The sequence below is a fragment of the Zingiber officinale genome, chromosome 3A (genome assembly GCF_018446385.1).
Source record: "Zingiber officinale cultivar Zhangliang chromosome 3A, Zo_v1.1, whole genome shotgun sequence".
NCBI classification, from domain to species: domain Eukaryota; kingdom Viridiplantae; phylum Streptophyta; class Magnoliopsida; order Zingiberales; family Zingiberaceae; genus Zingiber; species Zingiber officinale.
Genome location: NC_055990.1, coordinates 26,273,513 through 26,299,805, shown reverse-complemented (window position 1 = coordinate 26,299,805; position 26,293 = coordinate 26,273,513). Strand labels below are relative to the sequence as shown.

The 26,293-nt window shown below is 41.6% G+C and overlaps 4 protein-coding genes and 1 pseudogene across 6 annotated transcripts; 3 read left to right on the top strand and 2 right to left on the bottom strand.

Moving 5' to 3' along the window:
- The first annotated feature begins 1,531 nt into the window (after positions 1-1,531).
- On the top strand, positions 1,532-2,243 carry LOC122051524 (ethylene-responsive transcription factor ERF109-like). The gene has a single exon (XM_042612702.1). It carries the CDS (start codon positions 1,533-1,535, stop codon positions 2,145-2,147), a length of 615 nt encoding a protein of 204 aa, XP_042468636.1. The 5' UTR covers position 1,532; the 3' UTR covers positions 2,148-2,243.
- Positions 2,244-3,278: 1,035 nt separating this feature from the next.
- Positions 3,279-6,603, bottom strand: LOC122051527 (monothiol glutaredoxin-S4, mitochondrial-like). 3 transcript variants are annotated; one of them, XM_042612705.1, is made up of 7 exons: positions 6,433-6,603; positions 5,818-5,910; positions 4,780-4,956; positions 4,586-4,685; positions 4,415-4,481; positions 3,591-3,669; positions 3,279-3,509 (listed from the first exon to the last, which is right to left on the bottom strand). In XM_042612705.1, exons 2-7 carry the CDS (start codon positions 5,878-5,880, stop codon positions 3,447-3,449), a joined length of 549 nt encoding a protein of 182 aa, XP_042468639.1. In that variant the 5' UTR covers positions 5,881-5,910; positions 6,433-6,603; the 3' UTR covers positions 3,279-3,446. The 3 variants fall into 3 exon arrangements, with proteins under 3 accessions (XP_042468639.1, XP_042468638.1, XP_042468640.1); XM_042612704.1 differs by having other exon boundaries at positions 5,818-5,950; positions 6,433-6,602; XM_042612706.1 differs by lacking the exon at positions 6,433-6,603 and adding an exon at positions 6,280-6,298.
- Positions 6,604-7,025: 422 nt separating this feature from the next.
- On the top strand, positions 7,026-8,492 carry LOC122051523 (annotated as a pseudogene).
- Positions 8,493-8,556: 64 nt separating this feature from the next.
- LOC122051522 (beta carbonic anhydrase 5, chloroplastic-like) lies at positions 8,557-10,863 on the bottom strand. Its single transcript, XM_042612701.1, has 9 exons — positions 10,552-10,863; positions 10,394-10,461; positions 9,824-9,967; positions 9,700-9,748; positions 9,497-9,610; positions 9,374-9,427; positions 9,206-9,288; positions 9,006-9,108; positions 8,557-8,938 (listed from the first exon to the last, which is right to left on the bottom strand). Exons 1-9 carry the CDS (start codon positions 10,651-10,653, stop codon positions 8,741-8,743), a joined length of 915 nt encoding a protein of 304 aa, XP_042468635.1. The 5' UTR covers positions 10,654-10,863; the 3' UTR covers positions 8,557-8,740.
- A 4,593-nt stretch (positions 10,864-15,456) lies between these two features.
- On the top strand, positions 15,457-16,496 carry LOC122050280 (tetraspanin-8-like). Its single transcript, XM_042611200.1, has 2 exons — positions 15,457-15,969; positions 16,140-16,496. The coding sequence occupies exons 1-2, from the start codon at positions 15,457-15,459 to the stop codon at positions 16,464-16,466; spliced, it is 840 nt and encodes a 279-aa protein (XP_042467134.1). The 3' UTR covers positions 16,467-16,496.
- Positions 16,497-26,293: the final 9,797 nt, after the last annotated feature.

Below are 26,293 nucleotides of genomic sequence, written 5' to 3'. Positions count from 1 at the left end.
CCTGAATAATAGTTTCTAGTTTTCAATTCATCCTTGCTCCCGGTTTACTATTTCAACATCTCAATTCAGAGAGTTTTTACTGACTATGTTAATTTATTCTAGTCTAATATTATGATCCAGTGAGCCAGTGAAAAACAATTGTTATAGAGAAGGTTGTAGATGACATAATGGTAAAGGAGCTCATCTAGATCCTAACACTCAAGTTAACATAAGGGTTAGGGAGAAATAAGAATTTGTAAGTACTTGGTTTTGATATAATTAATCAAGTTAAGTAATGTTCTGTGTATTTGATACCTTGTGTCTAAGTATGCAGAGACTTAGGAACACAAGAAGTTGAGCAGAAAATACAACGGACAAGAAAGATGACACGGAAAGCGAGCCGACGACCTTGGTGCATCTGAAAGACAAGAGGATATAGAAGAGTACACTGGCACCCGGACTCCAGTCGCAGGGTCCGGGCGCACAGACCACCTTGGTATTGGACAAGCGCCTCCTCTTTGAGAGTACACAGTCTAGACACCCGGACCGATCCAAGCGCCCGGGCAAGAATAAAATTTTATCCCCAAGCTATTGTGAAACCAATAAAACTTGCACTGCTAGGGGTGTCCGGATCACGTCTAGGCTCCCGGATGAGCCACATCATCAAAACAACTATTTCGACCAGAGAGATATAAATAGAGCCTTAGTCATAGGAGTTCAATACAACACTTGTTTAAGAACTCTATACTTTCACCTCATTAATTCTGCTTTGTAATTTTGTGCTTTCATCGTCTGTAAGAGGTTATTCCACCTTTATCGAAGGAGAACTACTAGTGAGTTGATTCTTGCCTTGGCCTCTCCAATTGCAACTAATTTAAAGTTTTGTGCCTCTTTCTTATTTTATTTTATGTTTAATTATTTGTTGTTTAGTTAACTTGTATTTATCTTTGCTAAGATAAAAAGTAAAAAAAATTGTTTGATCTAACTTGTTGGCTATTCATTCCCCTTTAGCTGGTTGTATCGGGACTAATAGAATTACGGAGCAATAGAAGAGTTTAGATAATTATATATATATGTACATATACCATAGAAGCGGACGACATTACATGAGGTTGTGGTTATGTCTGGTATGATAGTACATAAATTATATTTTATCCAAAATAAAATTGGAAAGAAAATTGTTGATAAATATTTTGAATTAGTTTTTTTCTTTCTTTTTACTTAATTTTTTTCTTTCATTTAAAATTGAAAAATAGGAAATAGATTTTTCAAATCAACCAACCCAAAGGAGTATTTCCTGATTCCCCCCATAATCACTGAAAATAATAGGCTCTAATATTCCAGTTTTATTTTTAGAAAAATCAGAAATTATTTATTTTAATTTACTGATAAAATAAATTACATATATTTTTAATCTTCTCTTTGACCGCGTTTTTTTGTATCCCTGAGCGACAGCTGTCAGACGAACATTTCTCATCTATCCGCGGGTCAACCGTCTCACTGCCCGCCACAACCTTTATATACTCTGCCTCTTTCACTTCCCGCCACCAGCAATGCCGCCGATATCCTCCTCCTGCTTCTCCTCGGAGCAAGAGACCTCCATTCTCATCTCCGCCCTCGCCTACGTCATCTCCGGCGCTACCACCTCACCCCCAGACCTCATCGCCCTAGTCCCTCCCTGCCTCCTCTGCCGCATCGACGGTTGCCTCGGCTGCGAGTTCTTCGACGCGGAGGCGACGACGAGAGGCGGGGAACCTACGGCGGCGAAGGCGCCGAAAACGAGGAGGAAAAAAAGAGAGAGGAAGAACAAGTACCGCGGCGTACGGCAGCGGCCTTGGGGCAAATGGGCGGCGGAGATCCGTGATCCCTGGCAGTCGGCGCGCAAGTGGCTCGGTACCTTCGACACCGCCGAGGAAGCCGCCCGCGCCTACGACCGCGCTGCCTTCGAGTTCCGCGGCCCGCGCGCCAAGCTCAATTTCCCACAACCGCCGCCCTCCTCCTGCGCTGCGCCGCTAAATGCCACTTCTCAGACGCTGCCGTCGGTATACAATAATCAGCCGCCACTGGCGGTGGATCGGCAAGTGGAGCAACTGTGGGACGTGTTCTTGAACGACGAAGACGATGATGATCGCCGATTTTTTTTTCTTGAATTAGAAATGGATAATTGATTTGTTTATTTCATTTAGTGTGATGCTTCGAAATCACGAAGGGCACGTTTAAAAAATAATTAAAAGACAAGGGCTCAAAGGAAATGTTCCCTATCATCGTTTTCGTGTATCGCGGGTTATGTTGACTCTTTGGCGTCTCAGTGTTGGAAACGTGTGAACGAGGCTACGACGATGGGCTCCTCGTGGGGGTGCGACGACGGCGACGGCGACGGCGACGAGTGAGAGGAGGAACGCACGTGCGCAAGGAGCTTCTGTGACGGGGTCAAGCGTTTCCCTCCCACGCCGGAGGACCTCATGGCGGACATCGACGCCGCCGTCGCCTCCTTCGAATACGCCCGCTCCGCATCTCTAGCCATCCATCATGCCTTTCCCTCTTCCCAGGGAGAAGCGGCGGAAAAGACCCTAGATGAGCGGGATCGGGCGGCGGAGGCAGCTCCGGTATACGACAAGCGGATCTCCGACGAGGCGAACAAAGTGGCGTGCTCTGCCCTCGCCTCTGGGAATGTCGGCGACGTCTTCCGCTCGCTCCATTTGGCGCTGACCATCTGTCCTCGCAGCAGCAGCAGCTCTCCTCGACACGGCCTTCGCTAAACTCCGATCTCTCCTCGACATCGCCTCCTCAAAGCAGCAGCGGTACCGACCGCATCACAGAGTAATGCCCTTTTTCGATCCGTCTCTTCTCTTTGTTTCATCGTTAATCATTTTTCTGTGATTCACATGGTAAAAAAATAGATCTTTCTTGGAATCGACAATACCCTTTTTGTTATTCATCCTGTTTGATTTCTATTATGGATTTCTGCTCTTGTTTTAAACGTCGACCAACTGCTGAAATTCGAGATTAGGGTTTCAGAAATTGTCTTTCTTCGACCTTTTTCCTCTCTGATATTGTTCGTTGTTTGATAGACGTCTTCCTCTACTTCAAACTCCAATTTGTATTTTTCATATTCTTGAATCATATCTTTGTTTTTCTAACCTCTAGTTTATAGTGGCTACCTTGTGTGATTTGGATTAGAGATCCAATCCAATTTGAACTTCTTGAATATTTTAATGGTGATATGGTTTAAATTAGGTTTTAAATTCATTATTTAAAAATTTATAAAGATTATATATAACTATACCTATTCAAAAACATGTGCATAGAAAAATATTTTGCAAAACAAACTTTATAAAACAGCAATCCCAACTTCAGGCGGAAATGTCCAGACAATTGCAACCTCTAGTGAAAATAGTTTAGAAAAAAAAAAACTTTTAAGGACTCGAGTAGGATTCTCTATCAAAAAACTCAGTTCTATTCTCCCATCAGCCTAACTTGGTTGCGCCATCAGGATTGATGCCCACCAGCAAATCTTTGAGTTCACCGTTCTGAAAATGGATGATGAAACTCAGCAAAAGAAGAGGAAAGAAGAATAGTTTAGGTTCAAATGTATGATAATAAACATTCACCTGATGCATATTGAGCAACATGTCTGGTCCCCCAACAAACTCTCGTTTTATAAATACTTGAGGAAATGTGGGCCAATTGCTGCAGAAGAAAAAGAGAAAGTATATAGTAGCAGTTCCTAATGCTCTTATTCTCAGTTCTCTTTCAATGAATATAGTCGAGAAGCTTGGACATTATTCAAAAATAGCAAATATGATACCCTATATAGTGGAGTGGATTGATTTTCTTGGTCATTACTGCATAAACAAAGTGATAATCAACATAATTGTGTTCAGTGTGATATGACAATCAACTAAAATTGCATTTAGTGTGAAGGAAGAATCAACTTAAATGTGTTTAGGGTGTTTGTGAAATATTTGTGCACTAACCATGATTGAGACTTTGTGGTTTTGGGTAATCAACATGGGTTCGATCCCCTAAAAAAAAAAACTATTTGGTATTAGTTATGCGGTCCTAACTTCATTGTTCACTAATCTATGAAATCTGAACACAAGTATTATGTGCATGTCAAGAATGCTACCAGTTAAATGGTGCTGTTGCTGAGTAATAAGTTCTAAAACTTCTAAATTGAATAATAGTTATAGTAGTATTTGAAACCTTCTGTAAAATTCACATAATCGAGTTTAACACTAGCATTGAGGATACAAATTAGGAACACTAACGGGAATAATTGCTATGAAAGAACAAATGATAACTCGTCGTTTGTTCCAATATCATAACAACACAATCCAGAAAAGAGGGGATGGAAAACAATGAGAGACATCAAATGCACAAGATAAGTATCCATATGGGAAGATCTACTGAAATTAGAATGCTGAGAACTTACGTGTAAGCCTTCACACTTTCTTGGAGCTTAAGATCTCCCAAAATATCTATTGCCTTAATAGGAACATCTGGAACATCAATTCAAAGCAGGTAAAATGCAGTCGCAAACTAAAAAGAGTAGAAACCTCATTTTCTCATTTATAACTCAACTGCAACGATATTAAGTCCTTACCGTATTGCCGTAGAACCTTCACAGCCAGGGCACTGAATCCACATCGAGGTGCACCTGGAAGACCTTTCATATAGATCAGGACTGGGTTTTCTTTCACATCCTGCAAGAGTTTGTAAAAAAATTATATATATACAAAATGAAAGAAAGGGCTGAGTTGAATCTCTGTTAATAAAACACCTAACAGACCCAAATACCTTGTCTACAATATCCAATAAAGAGCCGGTACTTTTGTTCGTTGGCTGAAAGTCTTCATGTGTGTTGCGATCGGTAGTTATCTTTGATGGGTATGTAATAGAGGTGGCAACATCAGAATCACCACTTTGCTTGGTTGAGTAATTCATATATTGCATAGAGAATGGACCAAATCCAACCTGAATATTAAAATAGTGAACTACTTAATGAGAATCCCAATATCTTCCTTAAAATGTGATACAGACTAAAAGAAAACTGCATAGTGAAACTGTAAATCTGAATGCACACTAAAAGAAAGCTGCAAAAGTGAACTGTAAATCTGAATTATCTCAATATCAGTTGCTGACTGATATAAAAAACAAAAATAAATATGCAAAGGGAATCAATCTTTTACAAACTGACAATGAAATGACATTGATCCATTGATTGTCAAACATTTACATGGTTATTTCTCTATAATAAATTGCAAATAACTAATAACGCTAAGCTCTGTGAACAAGAAATTATGAGAAGGGAAAACAAAGAACTTTGTGAATAAATTCACCATTCCACATAAAATAGTAGAATTAAAATTGGAGAGTTCTGTTATTACACTAGATCCAGATGAAAACAGGTAATGCTTTGGATGATAATCCTGACATTGCATGATCTGCAGGAACTATCGAAAATAGAAGCTTGCCATGAGTCTAGTTCTAAATCGGGATGATCATCATTCAGTAGTATAAGAGTATGTAAATCCACCTTATATAGAATGAGTACATAGAAGAAACAATTATCCTTGTTGAGTATGTGTTATAGCTAGATAATGTCTTCATCTTGGAATCACATATTCAGAAATAAATACATTTCTTTTTCCAGAACTGCAACTGGGATGTATCTGATTGGAAGGAAAAAATTATTTGGATGAAAAATAAAGTAGTTGTTTTGTTACTCGATGCTTATTCTACTTGTGAAAGACCAAAATCTGGATTCCATTAAAAAACATATGACCATTGGGTTCTGAGTATAGACGTATTATTATTGTAATTCATGTTACTAACCTTTGCATTGGAAACAGAACTTGCTGTGGCCCTCAGGATTTTGGTTGAGAGTTGTCTCGCCATTGGTATGAAGCAAATTGATTCCAATCACCACTTGACAAAGAACAATTTGAGATGCAAAAGACAAAACAAACTAAGGCTATTAAGAGATATTCAATATATATGTCAGATAAGACCTAAAATTGTCTGCAATTTCTTTTGATAATCCGACATGCAAAATAGGCGCTTATTATATTGTTGTATGCTATCACTATTGATTGAACTTGTCTTCTGAGCATGAACTGACGTAATTGACCATGTTAGTTGATAATCTTACAAATCTTTACGTATATTGTTTTAATTCTTCTTATAAGGATAATATGCAAAATGGGAAGATAGGAAACAACATGGCAAAAATCTAAGCAAGAACGAAAACGTCTGGTTCGAATAGGAGCAGGAAGGAAAAACTAAGCCAGAAAAAACCTAGATCTCAAAATCCTCGTCAGTAAAAAACCATGTAAAGCAAGCAACTGCTTTGCCCTAGTTTTACGTCTATGTTGGAAACCTTTATCAGGGAAACCCGTGCATCAAAGAATGATGAAGCTAATTGGGCGGCCAACATACGAGAGGGCGTACCAGAGGGAGGTGAGACTGGATCGAGAAGGCCCGAAAGAGGGTCGCAAGACGCCGACGATGAGCGGAGGCAGCGGATAGGACGAAGGGCGAACAGCAACTCAGAGGCGGAACTTAGTAAATACTTAAATATTAACTCATCTCATAATTATTTTAGAATATGTAAGTAAAACTTAAATAAATACAAACATTAAAAATCATTATTTAAAAATCGAGCCGGCTCGCGAGCTTTTCGAGCCGGCTGCAAACGAATCGAGCCGGCTCGCGAGCTTTTCGAGCCGGCTCGAAAAATATTCGATTCGTATTCGAATTTATCGAATTCGAGCCGAACTCGAACATGTTCGAACTTTTTTTCGAGCCGAACTCGAGCCCAAATTATATTGTTCGAGCCGCTCGCGAGCCACTCACGAGCCTTAATATTTATTAATATAAGTTAAATATATATTAAATAAATAAATTTCGAGCCTTTCGAACTTATTTTCGAGTAATAATTCGAATAGTTCGCGAACATGTTCGAATATTTCGAGCCGAACTCGAACCCGAATCCTAATTCGAACCGAACTCGAACCAAACATTTTAATTTTTTCGAGCTTCGAATCGAGCTCGAACTCGAATATACCTATTTCGAGCCGAATTCGAGCCTTAAGTTTTTCAGCATATTCGGCTCGATTCGATTCGTTTACACCCCTACTTCCGAGTAAGTTGAGCATAACGTTTGGCCCTCTCACCTATTTTCGTCATCCGAGTAAGTTGAGCATAACGTTTGGCCCTCTTACCTATTTTCGTCATTTCAGTTGGTAAAGAATCGAGTCATGGAGTTTTGGGGTTTCTCTTCCTCTGGGAAATCTCGGATTCCGCCGTGGAACTTCCGGCGAGAAGGTTTGCCATGAGCGTCGGCGGAGGTGGCCGTGAGGAGGCTGCCCGGTGGCTCGAGATCTCCGAGAGGCTACTGAGTGCCTGGGATCTCATCGGGTGTAACGTTTTGCGGAGCACGCGGCGGAGGCGGATCCGTTCATCGGCGGTGGCGCGGCCGATCAGGTCATCGCGGTCGCTGACGTCCTCCTCGCCTCCCGGGTCCGCGTCAACAACCATGTGGACTGGTATGCTGTGCTGCAACTTGATTCTTCCACGCCCCTTGACCGGCAGCCCTCCACTGTCCTCCGCCAGTACAGCCGGCTTGCGCTCCTTCTCTGGCCTGATCGCAACCACCTCGATGGGGCATCCTTTGCCTCCAAGCTCGTGTCAGACGCCTGGCCGTCCTCTCGGATCCCAGCAAAAAAGCCCTTTTCCACTCCGAACTCGACATCGCCGTTGCGGCCGCTGCAGCCACTGCTGCAGTGGCCCAGCCAACACCGCCTCCCCCAGCTCGTCCTGCTTCGACGATCTGGGCGGCGTGCCCGTCCTGCTTCCATCTGCACCAGTATGGCAGCGAATACAAAGGCAAGAACCTCCAGTGCCCTAACTGCCGGCTGACATTCAGCGCCACTCCTTTGCAAGCCGAGCCGCCTATAGTTCCGGACACCGACATGTACTATTGCTCATGGGGATTCGTTACCCTCGGCTTCGTCCCGCCGAAATTCGGCGCCGAATGGAAACCCTTCCGTCGAATCTTCCCTTTTAGTCCACTCCTTCAACCTCCAACCTCAGGAAAAAAGGGGGGGCGGCCATTACCCCTGTAAAGGCGACGCCTTTAGTTTCCAGAAAGGAAGCCAGGGCGAAGAAGAGAGTTGGGGAAAGCACGCCGAAGAAGGCCTCGTCATCAGAGATCGGAACGAGGAGCTCCGAGAGGCTCAAGGCGCGATCGGTCGCCATCGACATAAACACCGAAACCTGTTGAATCCACATTCAGATCTCGGAATCATGTACAGAAATTATCTCCGATTGTGTTCGCCAGAATCATGGACAATTGCGACTTCCTAGCAACTTTGTTAGAGGTAATAGCTACTTTGCTTAATTTAAAGTTTTGATCTTGTCTCCCTTTCTTTCATGTTTGTTCAAGAAAAATGACATTAGACCTTTTCCCCTTAGATTCAACATAGTGATTCTGCTGTGTTTGTTCTCTACTTGTGAGTATCCATTTCTCCAACTGATTGCAGATATCTACATAAACTCGATCACACCAACTCGTTGTTAGATGAACAAAAAGGCGTTTATTGTGTCAGACCATACACACCTCAACTCATACAAATACTGAGAACAATAATCTAAACCACATCACACACTGTTTATCTTTCTTATACACCCTGCGTGGAGTAGAAAATGGCTGATAGAACTCCAAGTTTTACAGCAAAAAGAAGAAGAATCCTTGTGTTCAAGACCATAAGGAGCGATTTTTAATCGCATACTTGCTGCCTCCCTCCAGGCCTTCTCTATACACAAGAGTCCATTTCTCAAAGGTGCAGTTGATGAAGTCATAGTAGCCACCGTGAAGGGATAGTGCTCCTTCACTCACTCTTTTCTCAATCCATGGGTAAGTTAACAAGTTCAGCAATGAGCCATTGACTGATTCCTGCGGTAAACAGATGGATGAAACGCACCCGAATGTAATAACTACTTACTATGCCAATGTAAGTTACCTTTTCACAGTGTCTGCACTGGGCTTCAAAGCTCAAATTTCCAGCAGCAGCCTTGGTGCTTAACCTCGCACTCTTTCCCACAGACACCCAATCTTTGATAAAGCTTTTGAATATCGATCAGAATACGTAATGGTAAATTGGATCAGCATGTCGTCTGCATTCACTCGGTGAACATGAATTACATAAGAGTCATGACTTACCTAGAGTCGGAATCATCTTTCATTCTCATGAGAGCCTGAATGCCTCCGCAACGACTGTGCCCCACGACTAATATATTGGCAACCTTTTAAACATATCGATAAGAGTTAGTTTACAGCAAACTTTCTGTGTTAAATAGCATTTGAATCTGCTTTATGGAATTTACTTACCTCAAGAGAGTTCACAGCAAACTCAAGGGCTGCACTAGTTTCTGAACCACCATGCTGCAAACCAAAAAATGATAGGTTAGAAGTTCCGAAAATCTGTGTATCGAAATCATTTGTGTGGTTTACCTGAAAGGGAGGAACTAAATTTGCCACATTTCTGACCGTGAATGCTTCGCCGGGCTGAAACCCCAATATGTTTGAGGGGCAGACTCTCGAGTCGGCACAAGCAATTACCATGAACTGCATGGAAAACTACCGATCGATCAATACCCTATGCTAGATCGTAGTAGAATAAAACATTTCAACCGAAGTGAATATATTGCAAGAACCTTAGGTGATTGGCCTTCAGCTAGATTTTGATAGTGACCGAGGTTCTCCCTATTCATTGCATAACATCATTAGTTGCCCAAACTAAAAATTGGATCGAGAAACTATGTATGAATTTCTACTGACACGTAATTCTGTTGTTTGAAACCCCTGAATCTGAATTCCAATTCTTTAAATGGATCTGATCCGACATGTCTTTCATTTTCTGTATGTTCTCTAGGCAATTGAATATGATCTTTGGAAACTTTCCTGATCGAAATGTGTTTTTCCCTGTAAATAAGATGTGAGTCGATTATCATGATCCAGTAAAACTGAATGAATGAGAAGATATATGTATTTATCCATTGCTAAAGGAGCGAAGGATGCATTTTGCTTGGGTCAATCGTAATCTTCTATGATAATAGACATCATAAGACCTGTAGAGTTCAGGCAGGCATATGATCTAACAGGTTGCAGGCATAATAACAAAATAAAAGGGTGGAATGACGTCATCGTCGCTACCATTTTTCCAAATTGGGTTCAGATTCAACAGCCGAAGAGTTTGCGAATCCAAAGCACAATGAAAGAATTTGGAAATCGCAGTGTTCTTCTCGCCAAGATTAATAAGACGAAGAAGATCGCCAAATCAACAAAAAATGATGACAACTTTCATCGCATCGATCAAATTGCCGCAATAGTTCAAAAGGATGATCTTACTCGATGGACAGCCGGATTCTCAGTCGCGCAGCGTTCACTGTACCCAAATTCAGCAGCGAACCTCCGATCTGAAACGGAAACCACTCAATTTCAAAACAAAACCGCAAAGAAACCATCGAAGACGAGAAAGCACACCGAGGACAGCTAAAAGGCCTCACCTTCCTGGTCTCGCTGAACCGATAGGAAAATTCCGAAGAAGAGGAGGAAGACGAAGAATCCACTGCCGGGAAATCGAGAGGGACCCCAAGCAAAGAAGCCATGGGAGGAGAAGATCCAGCGCCAATCGCAGCGATCGCGAAACGCTCGCGGAGGAGAACGAACTAAATAGAAGAAAGAGCGCTTCGTCGACGAAGAAATCCAATGGACGGGGCTTTTTTTAACAGCTCCAGCGGTGGCACAGAAGGAAGATCTACTGTTTTCATCGAGACAACAAGAACGAAATAATAACCGCTCAGAGTCGAGTTTTGGCTTCGTGGCCTCATTTCATTGGGTGCTCATGGTGTAGCGAGGTCGCTTTATAATACCAACGGAAGAACTGGTTCCAAGATTTGTGGATGTGGCCGAAGAAGAAAGTCGTCGTTAACATCGAGGCCACATTCTCCGCGCCATGAATTAGCTGGAGGCCATTTATGAACTGCATATTCTTGATTTAGTTAAATTTAGAATGGAATTTTTTTTTACTCTTTATTCATTATATTTCTTACTCGATGAAAAATATCATCCCGATCGAAAAAATATATTTAAGGAAAATTACGATTAATTTGGGGAGAATTTAATCCTGCTACTCACAGTTAAGCGGCGGCGGCGGCAGCAGTGGGCGGCCAATCAATGGCCGGCATCATAGACGTCGGAGCGGCATGACGTCGGACCTCCGCTGCTTGGCCTCCACTGAGATGCTGTCTTCCACCGCCAGGCGATGGAAGGTGACACCGGAGAACGCCACCGTACTAGCCGCCGTCCGTGAGTAGCCCCACCACCCTCCCAGCCAGAACCTTCCCCTGCGGCCCCGCCAGGAACACCAACGTCGTTATTGCCGAGAATCTACGACTTGGACGAGGGAGATGGACTGGAGGGAGTGGACTTTGGAAAGGAAGTACATAACGATTTTTTTTCTTTATTATTATTTTATTTATTTATTTATTTTAAAATCCAATTTCTGGAACTTAGAATTATAGTCGTAAGAAAACCATAATGTAATTAAATTAATTGATAAAGAAATGATTATATTATTCTTTCAGAAACACCCGTAAAAGGATTCAAAAAATCTATATCAGGCGCAATAGGCCATATTTAATCACAAAATCAACTCTTTAAACACTTCGGGATTTGACTGATTACCTCATGCAGTATCACGAGGTTTGGCTGATCCTCCACCCCAATCTCAGCTTTGAGATCATTGATGCTCTGCTCCAGTTCGTCAATCTTGCTTCCCATTTCATCTAGTGTACTGATGTTAAAGAGAGGAACACAATTGGAGATGAAAATAAGTAGTGGTAAAAAAAACATTAACTAAAAATTTTGTATTGTGTATAGGTAAAACAAAAAATTTTGATTCATAAAATCGAAATATTCTAAGTAGGAAGCTTGTTACAACATTTATATTAGAATCTTTCTCCGCCCTTATAAAATAATACATGAACAATATAATGTCAGGTATAGATAGGTAAAGTTGTTTCTATCAGTTCTGTAATCTTCTTTCCAAATTTATGTTATCAAGTTAGAAATTCGAAGATTAGTCATTAAGGGGGCGTTTAGGGGACGTTTGGTTAAATGATGAGAATCACTATGGATATGGGTTTGATAGTAAGGTGGAATGGGAATAGGAATGGAAATGAAACCCATCAAGTTATATGGGTTTGGCTGATTCCCATAAATCTAGTAATCATTCCCAAAATGTCATTCCCAAACACACAATCCAAACACTATCTTTTACTATCATTCCATTCCCTGATTTCCAAACTCATCAACCAAACACCCCCTAAATAGAGAGGTAGAGTCAACCTATATCGTATACAAGACCTATCAGTTATAAAATGTACCAGATGGTGCAGTAGATCAAAGACAAAGCACAGGATGCCAACAACATATAGCAGAAATCTGGTGAAAATTGTACTACTAAATTTAGAAGTCTCAATTCCATCAGGTTATGCTCCTGTAAGGGTCTTGAGCACAAAAACAATACAAACGCAGCGGAATAAATACAAGATTGTTCCAGAAGATCCATGCCAAGAAAACCATATACTAGTTATGATAAGGGTTATACCTTTGTTGTGTAAACACGAACTCCCGACAGCAACTTTGTCCTCGTTGGATCTCAGCGCGATCAAGTGTTCACGCCTCTTTTGGTATCCACACAAACATGTTCCATCCGTCTTACGAACTCACAAACTCGGAGAAGAAAAACCAGCTAAGTTTGTGCTAGCAACCAAACAAGGAGGTTTCGGCCAAAGAGGAAGGAGACAAACAGGAGGAAGAACACAAGTGTTATACATCAAATGAATCAAAACCCCCTTTTGTATTTATTCAATCAATTGTCTTAATTGACATTAATTATCTAATTAAATCTTTTGGTTTTCATCCAATCCAATGCATGATTAATTCAAAATTAACCTTTCCTCTTCCTTGATGAATTCGAGTTCACCCAATGAGTCTAACTCATTGATCCTCATCAATCCGAACTAATTCCATGAGTCTAATTTGAATTGAACTCAATCTAATGATTGAATCCATTTGAATCTAACTGATCTTCCTTCTTCAATGCATAATTAATCTCCATTAATCATCTTTAATGGGTTAGATTTTAGTATATTGAATTAATCATTAACACAATCAATCAATCCGTATTCATTAACCCAATAAGTCTAATCATCTCATAATTGGCTCTTAGGGTTAATACTAACAACTCCTTTAGTCCATCTAGACGTATAGATATCAATTTGCAATTGAAAATCGATTCAATAGGTTTGCATTTTAGCTATGTAAATTATAAAGAGAGTATTGGTGTAAACTATATGTTCATGGTGTTTTTGCCTTCAATAGTTCTACAAAAGGCCAAAAAAGGAGCTTCTTAAAAGTATACTTATTGCCCGTGTACAGAAAGGATATTCTTCAAGAGGATGCCCTCAGACGTTGCCTGGAACCTACTTTGCTGCAAAAGGATATTTACGTTTTAAGCATCAAATATAATAGAACAAAAATAACTGTTAAGTGAGCAAAACTATTGCTGAATGAAGAAAAAATATCATACCATCTGCACTAGAAGGTTTTGGACCTGCAACCAAAAGAAATGGGTTAATGAAGTACCTTGTTTATGTAAATTATACTAATAGTATATGAAGAAGTTAAATTCAAACAACCATTTCAATAGAAAGGTTTAATAGAGATTGACTTGCTGCATTATCAAAATTGGAACGTATGACTATGTTTGTCGGCAAGACGACAATCCCTGTGAAATTTCAAGACAGACAAACTGATAGACTCACAAATGCAGTCATGTCAGCAGTGCTTTGTGTTGGGTACTCTGAATCTTGGTCAGCCTGAAAATGAAAAAGAACGTGTTTAAGTCAAAGATATGTAGAAGATATCATTTAAAAAATTGGGGTTGTGTTTCATCCCGCATAGTAGTAGTAGTGACAACTCATGACGATATTCATTAAGAAAGGTGAATGATATATAATACCGACTTTAAAAAGTCAGATCAAGCAGGAAAATATTAGTAATGTTACAAACCATCTACGATGAACATGCCTCTGAAAATCGAGATTGATAATTAAAATTTTGATTATGAAACTAATTAATCAGACAAAATTATCATTATCATCAGGTTATTTAGAGTAGAGAAAAACAAATATAAAAAGTCATGGATTACAGTGTTAAGACAATGAGAAGACTGTAATATCGTTGAAGCCGATCTGGACCTTGCTGTTGTGTGACGCAAAGCAGCCGACATAACCAAGTAAATGAACAGTGAATCATGATTCTGAACTATTCTTCGTGATGATACTTCACTAATGCCACTATATATGATGCTATGGCTATAAGGTACCCAAATGCAACACTTAACAGTGACAAAATTCTTCAAATATGAGCACTATCCATTATCCAAGCAAGTTGATGATAATCAATTCGGATAAACATGAAATCAAGAGGAGTTTATCTATAGATCCAGTAGAAATTTGCCAGTTTTGCTTTCCAATTACCCAGCCCTTTTGACAAGACTTTGTTCTGTATCGAACTTGGTTCGTCCTTTTAATCCAAGATTTTTCTGGAAGAAACCCGCCAAAATCAATACACTGACAGATCACTTTCTCCATGTCAGACACCTGATCAATGTTTCAAACTAAACTTGATGGAAATCAAAACCACAATGAGATTATGAACATTCATACTACCAACTCAGTGCGAGATCAAAAGATAGATCCAAAGGAAGGAGCCGATCGATTCCTCCAGCGATCTAGGGCAATCAAGCAGGCAAGTGATCCAACCGACCATCGGAGAGATGAACAATGAACAAACGATGGGATCTAGCAGTAAGTCGAGATCAATGGCACTGACCTTGACGCTTCCGGTGTTACTGCCGGCCATCGCGAAGCCTTGCCGTTTCTGGATGATTCGAAGAAAAAGGAATATTTAACATTGTAACGGTCGTTATAAAATGCTCAGGACTGGAACGGTCAAGTCCGTTACGATGTGCGTTATATTGTACAGATCCGCCCGTTACATTGTACATATTGAGTAATTGTGATCATTTTCAGCTATTTTTCATCGCATTTTCTTTGCAAAAATATTAATAATTTATTATCGAATTACCAGACAAGTTTTATTAATTAAATATTTTATATAAAATTAGGAAAAATACCTTTCTTTTTTTTTCCAATTATAGAGGAGACGATCTTTCACCCGATCATGGCTAAGAAAAACCGATTCCAAATCATTCTTCCTCCGTTTCTCTACCGATTCCAACTCACCTCTCATGGAATTTGTGGCGAGCGATTCATTTAATCCCCGCCGATCTCCATCTCCCCTGCCATGGACAAAACGATAGGGCAGAGACAACTCCAGCAATGACAAGGATCAGCAACGGCGTGGTGGGCGCCCTCAACCTCCTGACGCTGCTGGCGTCGCTGGCGGCGATCGGGGTGGCGCTGTGGCTCCGCCTGCGCGGCTCCACGACGGAGTGCGAGCGGGTCCTGTTCCCGCTTGCGCTGGCTCTGGGTGCGGCGACGCTCGTGGCCTCGGCGCTGGGCCTCGTCGGCGCCTGCTTCCGGCGGCGAGCGTTCCTGTGGGCGTACCTCGCGCTGCTCTTCGTGGTGATCGTGGCGGCAGTGGCGCTCACGGTGGCGTTGCTGGTGGTGACGCACAGGGGCGCCGTGGGCCGGAATCTACAGCCGGCGGGGCACCTTAAGGAGCACCGCCTGACGGACTTCCCGCACTGGCTGGCGAAGATAGTGCGCGAGTGGAAGAACTGGATCGTGATCGAGTCGTGCCTGAAGGAGAGCGGCGTGTGCCTTCGCGCCACCGGCGTCACGGCCAGCCCGACCGACGTCGACTTCTACGAGAAGCTGTCGCCGATTCAGGTCCGATCAACATTTACCAATCCCTCCGCGAAATTTGAGATAATGTCATTTTGCTCCCAGACTCCGCTAATATATGATTAACATCCACATCACCCTCACTCACCCTTTATCAATTTTGCAAAACACCACCACAACTTTAAATATTTTTTATTTTTTTATATATTTTTTAGTCCGGTTGTTGCAAGCCGCCGAGGTACTGCAAGTTCATGTACGTGAACACGACAACGTGGGTAAGCCCGAGCTTCGACGCTGCTTCGTCGCCGCCTGATTGCTCGGCGTGGAGCAACGACGAGGACAAGCTTTGCTACGCGTGCGACTCGTGCAAGACTGGAGTTATCATAACGCTCAAGGGCGGATGGAGGAAGCTCACCGTCGCCAATATCGCACTGCTTTGCTTCCTCATACTCGTTTATGCGGTCACTTGTTGTGCGCTGAGGAACGATGAGGCTATGCGACAACGTTCTCTGTGCATTAAGAGTGTAGACAACCAACCCTAATTACCTTTGATTCATTGCCTTTGAATCTCATATAGTTGAAGTGGGTGATCAATTAATTAATTAATTATTATGCTTTTGTTATTCATTTAGAAATATAATTAATGAGCGTAAGCTCAAATCGACCCATATAAAAAATTTATAATATTTAATTACTAATTAAATGGTTATTTTAGAGTCAAAACTAAATCTATCACGAGTCAAAATGATACGACTCGATCTGAATCGCGACCCTAGCTATTAATCATTGACTTGCTCCTTTCTTGCTTAGCTGTTGAGGAATGGCCGTAGCACATGCGAGCACATGCACACTTTATATATATAAATACATAGATTAATTAATATATGTCCTTACTTAGAATGCATGGAGGGCCATCATCCACTATTAAATCTAAATTTTCCAACTACACGGCTCTTATCCTCCATTTGACCCATTAATATGAGTGTTCAAATCAAGTCACTTTTTTTTATTAGATTAATTAATATTACATTGGTGAATTGCTCTTTCTATACCATCCCAATTAGGTCAGATTTCGCATTCAGGTTTAATTGATATTTACTCTGAATCATTTAATTAGATTAAATAAACCCTCGTGTGTGTCCATAAACAAGTATATATTCACACACGCTGTCCTACACGTGCGACAACGCTGTCAGACACGTGCACATGACATGACGTGGCGTCCATGCCGTGGCCCCCACCGCCGCAACGCGACAGATGCTCCCCATGAATGGATCGGCCTTCGGCGGACGCTCCTGTTCGCCCCGCGATGTTTCAGAAATGTCAATTGTATTGAATCTCTTCGGTTTTAGGAGGGCAATCGGTAAAGTTTTGCGGGTGAAAATTTAATTTTTGAGAATATGGGGGGCGAATTGGAAATTTACTTCGCCCCTGGCTCTTGCTTATATAAGAAACTCATCTCCTCCTTGCCGACTCAACAACCTCCTCTCCTTCCTCCTCTTCGAATTTCTCCACTGCAGATCACTAGTCCGCGATGAACTCGCCGCGAAGGGATCACCGGTGGCAGCAGGAGGCGGCGAGGGGACGGCGGAACCAAACCGCGAAGAGCTGCTGCGGAGGCAGACGAGTTAAAGAGGCGCCGGCGAGGGTGAGCAGGAGGGTGAAGGAGCTGCAGAGGCTGGTGCCCGGAGGCCGGGATCTGACGGCGGCGCAGCTCCTCCTGCGCACGGCGGACTATATCCGGCGGCTGAGGCTGCAAGTGCAAGTCTTGAGGATTCTTTCCGACAACCTAGGCACTGCGCCGGCTGCTTAGTTAATACATAATCAATCTGCCCTTGAATTATATTAACTACTGCTGCTTAATTAAAATATAAGATCCCTTCCTGTAATTTTTAAAAATTGTAAGAAATATATTATTTTTCAGTTTATTTACATATTATTATCATATATTTGTATTTTTTGGGTGATACTGCTAGTTTTATAATCTCTCAATTAAGCAAGCAATGAAGAAGAATGATATTGCTATATTTTTATGCACAAACATATATAAAATGCTCACCACTTGTAATTATGTAGATATATATTAAACCTTTTTCTTGGTTTACAGATTAATTTAAAACTGAAGGGATATGTCAAACACTTCCGTATGTTAATTTTTTATTCAAATTGATTTTATAAATATACCTCATTTATATATATCCTTGAATAATTTTATAAAATATACCATCATATTAACAGTCAATTTAAAATTTTAATAAATTATTATGGTTGGTAGCACTTAAAATCAAATTATTTAGATTTATATTATAATTTTGTGTTGCATTATCTATATCTATCTATCTATCTCTCTATATATATAATTAGGAGTTTAAATTTATGTAATGATATTATTAATTGGAAGGTGGTTAATTAACATAGTAGTTACATCAACTAATTATATAGGATTCCAAGTTTTATCTCTAGAATATCTAATCATAATTAACACACAATTAGAATTGCAGTTGATCAAATTTAATGCGCCGTTGTCTTTGACATTAATAAATCACTTGACAACCAAATCTAACAAGCAAATGAAAATGAATAATGTCATTAAAATTGGTAATTTGATTAACCTGAGACAAAATCTGCTGAAATTAATAGATTCTCATCCTGTCCGAGTGGTGAGTCGATGGACGCTGGGGATGTGGCGCTCCGGTTGACGGATTGAAGACTCCAAAAATGTAGATCTCGTGCCGCCGTGGACCTACAAGCACAGTGCCGAGCCGAGGAGGGGTTCCCGGCGATGACCTTCCGACGCTCAAGTCAAATCTCCGGCAGAAAGGAAAAAAAGAAAGAAGAAGAGCAGAAGCGAGAATTGTAGATACAGTAGAGATGTAAGCATTGTTGGAGGATCGGTGGCCGGCTTGAAGGGGGGTTGGATAGACGGCACCCCTAAATCCTTGCTTCCTATGATGTTAGCGCAGCGGAATACAAACAAACACAAATAGAAAGCTAAACACTAAATACAAGAATGGAAATGCAAACCCCTAACACGTTCGTTTACGTAGTTCGGAAATAACTTGCTCCTACTTCACGGCGTGTCCGTAAGGTGGACGATCCCTCAATCCGTCGGTGGATTAGTCCCCGGCAAACTCCGGCTAGCTCAACCTCCTTGTGGGTGGAGAAACTTCACCACAACTCCAACCAATAACACTTGGACACAAGAGAACCTTGAGCACTTTGGTGACTACTAATTAGGCTTTAACCAAGTCTAATTTCGTCACCTTGGCCGGCCATACCAAGCTCCTTCTTATAGAGCTTGGAACAAATCAGAACCTGATTTGCCCGTTACCAGTCGACTGGTCCTTGCCTACAATGCATCAGTCGACTGATCCATCACCAGTCGACTGCTACAGTGCGCTACAGTAACTGCTACAGTACGCTACAGTAGCTTCTACATTACCTCTACAGTAAACCCCTAAAACTAGGATTTTACTCCGAGTACAATCTCTCATGCACTCGTACCCTCACCCTTATGACTCATTTGACGCTTTCTTTGCAGCTTTGACCTCTTGCCTTCAAGCATACTTCCTTTGGCTTTCGTCCCTCAGATGCATCCAAGCCCGCGGCTCGTCCCCAATGACATCCTTCGCGTATGCCTCGAAGTCGCTTCCCTCGGCCCTTGTCCTTGCTGCCTAGTCCACGGTCCCTCGGATGCCCCATCCTTCACCGGACCCGAAGCCGTCAACCTGAGTCACATGTGTCACCTGCAGTCCTGCACAACTCAAGTACACATATCAAATAACGAGGGTAATCATAACATAAACCCTTTGCCCAAACACCAAAACACATGGTCCCGCGGACCATTGGGATTGCTCCAACAAGCATACCTCCGTCGAAGCCTAGGGGTCCTTATATAGGGCTTCCCAGAGGCGCGTGCACGCTCCCCGAGATGTACACGCCCCTCGAAGCATACTTGGAATGAGTGTGTTAAAAAAGCGTGCTTGACACCATACCTCAATAGTATGAGCATATCTCTGACGCAACAGTGGAAACTTCCACCGTACGATTCTCTGTCTGACTCTGCTGTCGACCCTATCGCCTGTTGGCGACGCTGCTCTCCAAGAAGATATCGCCAACTGCTCCCCTTGACCCTTTCCGGGGCCGCGCGGGGGAGCCGCCTGCTATCCTAACTGGCAGCCTGGTCGGGCCGAGCGCGATGTCCGCTCGGCCCTGATGCATACCGGGTCTGCCATATGCCCCAGCTACATAACCGGGGAGACGCCCGCTCGGCAAATTTCCTCCCTATATGCCATGAGCGTTGGAAGCTCGGGATTAATCCGAGCTGTAGTAGTGCCTGTTGGGACCGAAAAGTAGCTAGAGGGGGGGTGAATAGCTCTTCGCGTGCTCGTCGTCGGCGTTGCTCGTTTCTTCAGAGATATGCAGCGGAAATATAAGAAACAAATGCATACAACGCTAACAAGGTAGATTTACTTGGTATCCACCTCCAAAGGAGGTGACTAGTCCAAGGATCCACACACTCACACACCCTCCACTATGTAAATACTCCTTTTCGGTAACTACCGAAGGCGGAGAAGCCCTACAAGACTCTCAATACAAGAAGAACGAAAGGGTAGTAAAGAATAAGCAAAAGCTTACAAGAAATGCAGTAAAAACCCTAACCCTAGATTTCTTCTTCTTGCAATAGAGCCGCCTCTTGACTTGGAAGAAACTCCAAGATCCTTCAAGAACTGGCGTGGAGAGCTCTGTGGAGTCGCTGGTGAAGATCTGAGATGAATCGGTGAAGTTCTACCGAAGGAAATGAACGCCTGCGGCTTAAATCGACGCCAACGATCGGATCCCGATCGATTGGATTGCTCCCAATCGATCGGGGAGGCTTTGGATCGATCCACGGATCGATCCGGCGCCTTCGCGAATAGCCGGATCGATCGGTGGATCGATCCAGGCTTATCGCGATAAATAACCCCCAATCGATCCATCGATCGATTGGGACTCTGAATCGATCCACCGATCGATCCAGAGGGGTTCTGTTCGGTCACCGGATCGATCGGCCGATCGATCCAGATCGCTGGATCGATCCATCGATCGATCCAGGATCGATCGATCCATCGATCGATCCAGATCTGCTGGATCAATCGGCTGATCAATTCAGATCTGCTGGATCAATCGGCTGATCAATCCAGATCTTGGTTTTTGCCCAAAACCAAGTCCAAAGCCCTCTAAACCAACATCTAGTCAACCATGACTTGTTGGTACATAAGACCTAGCATCCGGTCACCCTTGACCAGCTAGGGCTCTCTCACCAAGTGTCTGGTCAATCCCTTTGACCCACTTGGACTTTTCTCTTCTTGCCAAGTATCCTGTCAATCCCTCTGACCTACTTGGACTTTTCTCTTCTTGCCAAGTATCCGGTCAATCCCTTTGACCTACTTGGACTCTCACCAGATGTCTGGTCAACCTTGACCCATCTGGATTTCTCCTGCCTGGCTTCACTCACCAGGACTTTCCCAATTGCCTAGCTTCAGTCACTAGGTCTTTCACCTGGCTTCACTCACCAGGATTTTCCTCCTGCCTAGCTTCACTCACCAGGACTTTCACCTAGCTTCACTCACTAGGATTTTCCTTCTGCCTAGCTTCACTCACTAGGACTTCCTTCTGCCTGGCTTCACTCACCAGGACTTCCTTCTGCCTGGCTTCACTCACCAGGACTTTCAGTCAAGTATCCAGTCAACCTTGACCTACTTGACTTTCCTTCACAATCTTAACTGGTCAACTTTGACCAAACGGAAATTGTATCAACAATCTCCCCAAATGAACAACTGCACCTGCATTGTCAATATCATCTAAACCCAATATATTGTCAAACATCGAAACCCAAACCAAGACTCAGGCTTGGTTAACTAGGTCAACCTTGACCTAGGGAATATTGCACCAACAATCTCTCCCTTTTTGATGTTTGACAATACCTCTTGTTAAGTTAGGAAATTAGGCTACTCCCATAGCCTCAACTCCCTTCATGCTAATATATGAATCCATAAGTTAAGCCCTTCATTCTCCCCCTAAGAGGGCAAACTCCCTCTAGGTAATGAAATCCTAACTTACTTCCTTAAATTCTCCCCCTATTGGCACACATCAAACCATGCCCTATTTTTGGGCACACATCAACAAACTCACTTGTTGAAAACTCTCCCCCTGAAGAGTTGCTCATCATTGTTCACAACTTCACTCGTTGTGATCAACACGATAATGAAGGTCCCATACCCTTCATTATCCTTAACCCTACATTCTCCCCGAATGTAGGCAAATGCTCATCCTAGAGCATTATCCACTTAAAGCCACTTGAACAATGAGGATATCCACTCCCCATTAAAGTTCAAACGCTCAACCTTGAGCATGTTCTTAACGGAAGGTTAACCACCTTCCAAAGTTCATGAAAAATAATTTTCATGTCTTTAAAGAATCCCTCCCCCTAAAGACATGGTGATAACTTCTGCCATTGCACCAACAATGACTTGGAATCCCTAAACCTTTAGGAAACCCAAATTTCGAAGTTGTGAGGTTCAAATATTCAAAATTTGAAACAAACCTCAACCTAAACTTCAACATAGTCTTCCTTAACCAATCCATCCTTGTTTTCAACATGAAAACTCCCTTTTTATGTATACAAATGTATTTTGAGGGGTTTGGAATGGTTACCTAGACTAAAATAGGTTCAAAGATGCTGGAATCAGACCTTCCCAGCCAAAATCAGCATCTTCGATCGATTGGAGTTGAGTTCCAATCGATTGAACCCTGCTGAATCGATCCACTGATCGATGCAGTCTTCTTGGATCGATCGGCTGATCGATCCAGCGAGCTTCTGCTCGCGAGAAATGCCTTCTCAATCGATCGGCTGATCGATTGAGGCACTCCAATCGATCCACGGATCGATTGAAGGCCTGAAATTACTGAAATTCAATTTCAGCCAATTTCAGAAACCCCTAGAAAATTCTACAAAATTCCAAAAATCGTAAAAATTTGTGTAGACATTATTTAGGATATAATTTATCATGGAAAAATAGTTTTCTATGAAAATACATCATATTTTCAAAGATTGACACAAACTTGAGAACTTGCAAAAACTTTAGTATTTTCTTTAAGTTTGTGTCTAACTATTCAATGGTGATTACTATCAAAAGATAGCCTTCACCAAGGTTTTCCAAAAGCCTTTTAAAATAATTTTTAAAACCAATATCCCATCACATTCCTTGGGCTTAATGCACATGACTTGTACATTAGCTTTCCCAATGATGGAAAAACACATAACTATGTGTTTTGATGAACCTAAAACTCAAAAAAATGCACTAAATCAACATCTTGAGTTTTATGCATCTTTCTAACATCTCACTTATATCTAACGTGCACTAAAACACATACAAGTCATTTTATGTGTCTTTGTGAGATGTAAAATTTGATTTTGCCCTAATCTAGGGATCATGCATATCTATCTGGGCATTTTGAGTGGTAAACATCCACCAAGGATGTTACTTGTTGATTCACTTGTTAAACAACTGCCACTTGTCTATTCCACTTGTTAAACAAATGTCACTTGTTGGACTAATGCCATTTGTTCTTAATTTAAAGAAAATAAAACTTGTTGAAAACACTTGTTGATAAATGCCACTTGTTGACAACACTTGTTGATAAATGTCATTTGTCCTTGCTTTTAAAGAATTAAACATAATGCATGATAATGTTATGGCATACATCAAAATGAAATAACTTTCAAAAGAAAGATTCCTATAATTACATGATGTATGTATGACATGACATGGTATTTTTGTATTTTTCATAATAAGTCATGAATGAAAAATATAAAACTAAACACGATGTCATGGCATATCATAGGCAAACAATCATGACAAGGTTTAGCATAAATAAAATACCTAGATTATCTATCTAAGTATCCTTAATCCTTAGCTAATCTTAAAATTTTAAACCTAGATTGCCCAAAAGTGCTTCAAGAAATTTCTAAAACCTAAATTGGCATTTCTAATTCTCTTGATTCACTTATGCCAATTGAAATTAAGCTTATTCCTTAAATGTTGGCATATTTCATTTTTCCACAAGAGTAGCACTCTTAATTAAGGCTCAAATTGCCTTTATTTTCCTAAGAACATACCAAAAACCCCCAACTTAGTAGTTCTTATGATTCCTAAATTGTGCCAATTAGGATTAAAATCAATACTTCTCAAATTTGGCACATTTTACTCTTTCAAAGAGTAAATGATAGACCCATTTCATTTTCAAAGGTTAATAATAACCTTGAAAATGCTCCTTGAGTGTCAGTTTCTTCAAAGTTGGGTTGACTACCCTTCTTCTTAGAGTTGACACTCTCTAACCCATTTATGGGGTAGAGAAGATGCTCCTAGGAACCCAAAACCTATTGGTGCTCCTTGGATGCTCTAGGTATTCACTAGGGATAACTTCCCTGAATACCTTCCTAGTGACCTTGTTTGGCTTTTTAGAAGCCTTGGTCACAATTTCTAGGTCAACCCTAGGGATTACTTCCCTTGTGACCTTTTTAGTAGCTTTGTTAGACTTCTTAGAAGTCTTAGTCACGTTTGTCGTTGCAAAGATACTTCTAGGGATAACTTCCCTTGTATCCTTGACTTGACCTCTAAACTTAGGGTTGGTTCCATAGCTATATGGAACTCTATGGTAAGTAGGTGCGTCCTTTTTTATTTTAGGTTTGTATCCCAAACCTCTATGACCCTTGGATGACCCTTGTTTTCCTAAACCTAGATTTTGCTCATTTCGCCCTAATAGGATATTTTCCAATCTTTTTAGGGTCTTTTCTAATTTATCAAGTCTTGACCTCAAGACTTGATTTTCCCTTACGAAGTCCTTAGTATTTGATTTTTCATTTGATCCATGAGCTTTTTTATCCTTGGGCTTGTATCTATTATCCTTAGTGTTCTTGCCCAAATGTCTATCTATCTTCCTAACCTTAGGTTGGGTAGTCTTGGCATGTAGGGCCACATGTTTTTCCTTAATGCCCTCATGCTTTCTATTCTTATGGTAAATTGCATTAAAATGATAAAAATTAGAACTATCATGCTTTTTACCATTTTGCAAGGAAATAGGCTCAATAAAAGATACCTTCTTTTTTACCTTGGAGGCTCCCCCTTGAGTTGAGCTTCCTCTATGAGCCTTGACCACCTTCTTCCCATTAGGGCATTGACTTCGGTAATGCCCCTTTTGATTGCAAGAGAAGCACACAATGTGCTCCTTGCTCTTCTTTGTTCCAGGGATGGTCTCCTTGGGCTTCTCCTTGCCCTTTAATGCCACTTGGCCCTTCTTCTTGGCCAATTTAGGGCATTTGCTCTTGTAATGCCCATGTTCCCTACATTCAAAGCATATAATATGATTTTTATTATTAATTGAAATGTTTATACCTTTTTGTGTAGGGATGACACTTTCTCCTTTGGATCCGGAGGTAGAAACTTCCTCTTGATCCGAAGATGATATTCCTCCATTTGATTTTGCTTGACTTGTGGAGATGGAAGCTTCTTCATCCTCTTCTTCTCTTGACCCGGATGTGGAGGATTCTTCTTGCTCTTGTTCCGGTGTCAATGAAGATTGCTCCCCCTCAATCCTAGAGGTGGAGGCTTCACCTTCTTCTTCATATTCATCCTCTTGTACATAAAACAAGGAATATACTCCTTCCTTGCTCTTTTGATTGCTCTCCTTTGAGGATGAAGCTTCTTGGACCTCCTCTTCGGAGGTTGAGCATCTCTCAACCTCGGAGTCCTCCTCTTCTTGGTTTTGATCCATTGAGTCGCCCTCTTTGGATTCTCCTTGATTTGGTACAGTGGAGGGGATCTCATGAATCCTTGCCAATTTGCTCCAAAGCTCCTTGGCATCTTCAAACTCTCCAATTTGCTCCAGGATGTTGCTTGGCAATAAATTGACCAAAAGCTTGATCACTTTGTCATTGGCCTCACATCTTTGGATTTGGTCTTGGCTCCACTTGCTCCTCTTGAGTACTTTGCCCTTGGAATTTGTGGGAGCTTCAAAACCTTCCATGAGAGCAAACCATTGCTCTATCTCCACCATTAAGAAGTTTTCGATCCTTGATTTCCAAAGATCGAAGCTTGTAGATGTGTATGGTGGAGACACCCTCGTGTCGAATCCGATTCCATCTCGGAATTCCATTTGAAGTTGAGCTTCTTGTGATGAAGTCTTCGACTTGTAGAATTGCTCCAACTTCTTCACCCTCTAACTTTGCTTGTTTTGTTTGCCCCTTCCGACGATGATTCCGGTGAAGAGCAACCTTGCTCTGATACCACTTGTTGGAACCGAAAAGTAGCTAGAGGGGGGGTGAATA

Coding starts and splice junctions, on each gene's coding strand:
- LOC122051524 (XM_042612702.1), top strand. CDS start 1,533: ATGCCGCCGATATCCTCCTCCTGCTTCTCCTCGGAGCAAGAGACCTCC.
- LOC122051527 (XM_042612705.1), bottom strand. CDS start 5,880: ATGGCGAGACAACTCTCAACCAAAATCCTGAGGGCCACAGCAAGTTCT. Junction 4,686..4,779: donor TATTGGATATTGTAGACAAG/GTATTTGGGTCT, acceptor AAACTCTTGCAG/GATGTGAAAGAAAACCCAGT. Junction 3,510..3,590: donor TGTTGCTCAATATGCATCAG/GTGAATGTTTAT, acceptor ATCCATTTTCAG/AACGGTGAACTCAAAGATTT.
- LOC122051522 (XM_042612701.1), bottom strand. CDS start 10,653: ATGGCTTCTTTGCTTGGGGTCCCTCTCGATTTCCCGGCAGTGGATTCT. Junction 9,109..9,205: donor AAAGATGATTCCGACTCTAG/GTAAGTCATGAC, acceptor GATATTCAAAAG/CTTTATCAAAGATTGGGTGT. Junction 8,939..9,005: donor AGTGCAGACACTGTGAAAAG/GTAACTTACATT, acceptor TGTTTACCGCAG/GAATCAGTCAATGGCTCATT.
- LOC122050280 (XM_042611200.1), top strand. CDS start 15,457: ATGACAAGGATCAGCAACGGCGTGGTGGGCGCCCTCAACCTCCTGACG. Junction 15,970..16,139: donor AGAAGCTGTCGCCGATTCAG/GTCCGATCAACA, acceptor TATATTTTTTAG/TCCGGTTGTTGCAAGCCGCC.